This window comes from Glycine max, chromosome 14, assembly GCF_000004515.6.
Source record: "Glycine max cultivar Williams 82 chromosome 14, Glycine_max_v4.0, whole genome shotgun sequence".
Lineage (NCBI taxonomy): Eukaryota > Viridiplantae > Streptophyta > Magnoliopsida > Fabales > Fabaceae > Glycine > Glycine max.
In genome coordinates this window covers 45,203,745-45,208,567 of record NC_038250.2, presented here as the reverse complement: position 1 = coordinate 45,208,567, position 4,823 = coordinate 45,203,745, and the positions used below count along the sequence as shown (strand labels likewise).

At 32.6% G+C, this 4,823-nt stretch overlaps 1 protein-coding gene across 1 annotated transcript; it reads left to right on the top strand.

The window, feature by feature from the left end:
- Positions 1-702: 702 nt before the first annotated feature.
- Positions 703-4,216, top strand: LOC100804409 (chaperone protein DnaJ). The gene is made up of 5 exons (XM_003544776.5): positions 703-1,007; positions 1,120-1,197; positions 1,295-1,370; positions 3,802-3,875; positions 3,967-4,216. The coding sequence occupies exons 1-5, from the start codon at positions 891-893 to the stop codon at positions 4,036-4,038; spliced, it is 417 nt and encodes a 138-aa protein (XP_003544824.1). The 5' UTR covers positions 703-890; the 3' UTR covers positions 4,039-4,216.
- The last annotated feature ends 607 nt before the right edge of the window (positions 4,217-4,823 follow it).

Sequence of the window (4,823 nt, the reverse complement as noted above, 5' to 3'; positions counted from 1 at the left end):
ATGCCGAATAAATTACAAGTTGCTTATATAACAACTCAATATAACTTTGCATCATTATTATCATCAGTATAGATTGCAATATGTACATTGTTTTTCCTTAGCAAAAATCATTGAAGAGAAACTAAATAATTTTTTTTCAACTTATAAAATTAAAAAGATCAACTTCAAATGTAAATTGAGAGACTAAAAATATATATTTTATATTTTATATGCTAACGACCACTCTCTTTTTACCTCTTTATATAAATAGTTAAAATTTAGTGTAAATGATAAATTTAATCTTCAAATTTGTATCTTACTTTCATTTTAGTCTCTTAAACTAATTCAAATAAATTCCTCATTTTATTTTGAATTTCATTGAAGTCTTTAAAATTAATCATTTTCTCTCATTTTGATCTTTAAACTTATTATTATCACTTAAATCTCCGAATTAGGGATCAAAATGAGAAAAAAGAGTTATTTTTAGGGACTTAAACAAAACACTAAAAACCTATTTGAGTTTATCTTAGTTTTCGAGACTAAATGTTACTAATAAGAAACTAATTCAAGAATTAAATTGTTCATCTAATGTGAAATTCATTAAAAGTGATCAATTTTAGTAAATTTTGCATCTCATTCAACGTCTTTCTCTTATAAATGATAATTTTTAATAAATTTTCAACGATGATACTAAAGTAAAAGAGATTCAAAATTTAAATGGTGTGTAAATTGATATCCAGAATTTTCGTGGGGGAGAACGTTGATTGTAAACTGCGTTGTTATTTATTTGTTGTGGAATAGCGGCACTTCGAGACAAAGAAAAGAACCACCCAATTCAATTATACTATTTTCTTTCTTTCACTTTATCCCTTCTTCGTTCCTCTCTAACTCCATTTTTCTTCTCAAACAACATGATGTGGGAATGGGAAGATTACGAAGACACCATCACCGAACCCGAACCCGAACCCGATTCCGATTCCGATTCCCACCTCAATTTCGATTTCTTCTCCGCCCTCTCCAGACCCAAGGTGCTCCACTCACTAAAACACAAACTAACTCTTCCTTTTTCAAACCTCAAATTGTAATTAGGGATTGTTTGTTTGTGTAATAACTGCTTCTTCTGCTGTTTGTTGGGGACAGGATTATTATAAGATACTGGAAGTGGATTACGACGCTACGGATGACGCTATTCGTTCCAATTACATTCGCCTCGCGCTGGTGCGTTGTCTTGTGTTGTAAGCATTTTTTTTCCTTCCTTTTGGTTGGGCTTTCCGATTGGGCCTAATAATCTATGTGGGTCTCGTTGTGCGCGCAGAAGTGGCACCCGGACAAGCACAAAGACCATAACTCTGCTACCTCGCGATTCCAAGACATAAACGAAGCCTATCAGGGTACGTACATATTTCTATCTATCTATCTATCTATCTTCTTTTAGGGTTAGGGTTAGGGTTAGGGTTAGGGTTCAGGGTTACTCGTTGCTCCTGTTCGTTATTTGTGGTTTTAGACAACTAATTGCTTTGTGATATAATTATGTATGGATGCTTTTCTTTTGTTACTTTTCTTTTCTCATAGTTAGTAGCAGTTTTTTAAATCCATTCTATTTGAATTGCCATTTTCTCCATCATTATTATTGTAAAAAAATAAATAAAAAACCGTTTACAATAGTAAGTCTTCGGCAATTTATTTGTGAAAATTGTTTACAATAATTATTCATGGACAATTTATTTGTGAAAATGGTTTTTGTATCGGCAAATGTTAATTGTGAGCTTGTTAGTTTTTGCTAGCAGAAGACCAAACCTGTGACTTTTTCCTCCTTTACTTCTTTCTTAATCACTCCAACCAAACTTATATCTCCTATTTGTGAAAATGTACGTATAGTTCAAGTGAAAAATGCACCACTCCTAAAATTGGGTCAAGTTCTCACTGTTCAAATGGATTATGTAGGAATAAGATTGACTAACCCTTATTTGGCAGCTTGCAAACTGATTTTGTTTTGTTAAATTCGTGTATCGGACTGATGTCAATGTAATTTTAATGTGTTGAGATGGAAGTGCTGCGTGAACAGGATGCTCCTGTACGAGACGGGAATCAAATAATCAATTTTTTGGCATAGGGGTAGAGTGTATGTGTAATAAACTAATAAAGTAATAAATTAGCGTTGACTTTTTTTCTTCTGAGATTATCCAAAGGATGAAAGAAACTTGGGCAAGCGTACATGTGTTAAAATTTATTTGAACAAGCATAAGAATAGTGATGCACTGATGCATGTGGTTCTGAAGTGCCACCACGAGCATAAGCATTGTGGTGGATGAGTTATGAGTAGTTGTACAAGAAAATATAAGATTAGAAATGAATGAGTGTATTCAATAGAAGGTTGGAGTTTACCTATTGAGGAATACATGACTAAATCTTGTGTATGGTGGTTTGACTTTAATCTAAATGGCCTTTGTGAAAACTTTATTTTTGTCCTAACACAATGACTTTACTTGATGATCCTTGTAGCTAGAGGGGTGGATGAGTCAAACCGAGCACTAAAAGCTCAAGCTTAACTTGCAAAAGAAAAAATGCTAGTCTAGCTTGGCTCATTTGTTTAAACAGGTGAAATTGAAATCTCAATTTTGATTGGTAAGTAAAACATTGAGATTTTTCAAGCATTTCTTCAAATAGTTTACTAATAGTCAACTCTCATTACACCCCTTGTGTAGCCAACACCTCCCACCTATGGAACAATGTTTTGTTGCTGTTATTGTTAAGGGGAAAAAGGGTCAATCAACTTAATTTCTTGTTTTATTTCATTAAAACTGCCCTTTGCCTTTAGGACAACAAGCACCTTGGTCTTATTGCTTTTTCTGTCAATTAATTGCATTTGAACACGTTTTTACATTATTGTTTTATCCTGTTTCATTTTTCCCCATTTTGCATCCTTTGGTTAATGATAATCCTGGCTCTGTTATAATATTCTGCCTTCAAGGAGATACGAAAACATGCTTACAACTTGGATAGTTCATTCCTTCAAAAAAACTTGGATAATTCGTTGTACTGGTTTGTTCTCTGTGTGTCTTCTAAGCTTAAAAGAATATATCCTCCCTTGTCCTGCTCCTAGCAAAAGATAAAAAAATAAGAGAAAAGGTTCCCTCTTGATTGTTACCATGTCCATATTTGATGTAGTTAATTTTTATATGACGCGAGGGTGAGCCTTGCCATAATTATAAGGTTGCTGCATTGTGACCTGGATGTCATGGATTAAAATCCTGGAAATCCGCTTGTGGGGTCAAGGCTGCTTATATTTACCCTCCCCAAACCCCATTTGGTGGGAGCCTCTTGAATTGAATCACTCTTTTAAAATTTTGTATGATGTGAGAGATATTTTTTTGGCTTGTTAAAGTGATGTTTGACATCAGGGATGACTGTCAGATTGAATAAGAAATTAAGAATTGTTAGCACAACTGGTGGAATTTTTAAGTTGTAGGGAGATGGGAGCTTTACCCCTTCTTACACTTTTGTTTCCCTACCAACCTACCGATAGCGAATATGGTCCATTGATGCCTGAGAAGATAGATTATGGTTGAGACAGTAGCTAGTGAAAGGGATTAGATTAGCAGTTCAATAAATATGATATTACTATTGTAGTCTAGTACCCCTCTGATGGGTACTGTTGGAAATCCTATTTAAATCTAATCAGATCTTAAGATTCTGCTGATTATTACTACACTTCTCTCTATTATCTGCCTCCTTAATCATTTTCCCTTAACTAAGTAGATGGGACTGTGTGAGTTCTGTCAAGTTATTATAACCTAACACCTCTTTGGCTTTATTGGACAGTTTTGAGTGATCCAGTCAAAAGGAGGGAATATGACATAAATGGGATGCGCTACGAATATGATTACAATATCATTGTAAGCAATATTTGTCTGTCAAACAGGAATTTTGTTTTGAAAAAATGTTTGATTTACAAAAAATGATTATTTCTGACATTTTTTGATGTAGGATTATCTCAACCGTTACAAGGGCCTTATATTGACGTGCAATGGCCTTGGCATAAAGCATTCGATATGGTAAAACAAAACCAACATCACAGACATCCTTCCAGTGCATCTGGGACAGTTTTTTGAAGTACCTGTCACTGCAAGCCATGCTTATTAATGAAGATATCTGATTATGATGTCCTAGAGAGAGTTTCTTGTTTTTTGTATAAAAAAAAGGACAAAATGGGACTTCTACCTCTTTTAACGTCGAATGCTCTCGCCTCCCCTGCCTTCTTTCAAATTTGTGTTTATATCATCTCACCCTGCTATTTTATCTGTTCCCTATGTTTTAGCTATAAGGAGCCAAAGCCCCAGAAAGAAATATATTAATACCCACGAGGGAAGTAGTAAACGATAGAGAATAGGAAGAAAATAAAAAATAATTTAAATTTTTTATTAAATAAATAATTTAGGTTTATGAAAAATGATTTATATTGTGATGTTATTTTTTATTGTTGACATCTTTGAAAAATACAATGAAATTTAATTTAAAATAAAGATTTAAAAATATTGAAATATAGAATGTTAAGAAAAATTTTAAAAACAGTATCAAAGGACAAATAATCAAAATTATCCCTAAAAGGGTAATAACTTGATCAATGTGTGCAAAAAAGTGTGAAAAATAATCTTATCTTTAAATTTGAGACTATTTTGTTATTAAGTTGTAGTGTTTAAGGATTAATTTGACAATAAGTTATTTTTTTTTAGGATCAATTGACATTAAGTTATAAAATTTAAAGATTAATTTGTTATTAAATTGTTTCCACAATTAATTTGTATAATTTGTAGTATTTTTTATATATTTACAACTAAATTTAA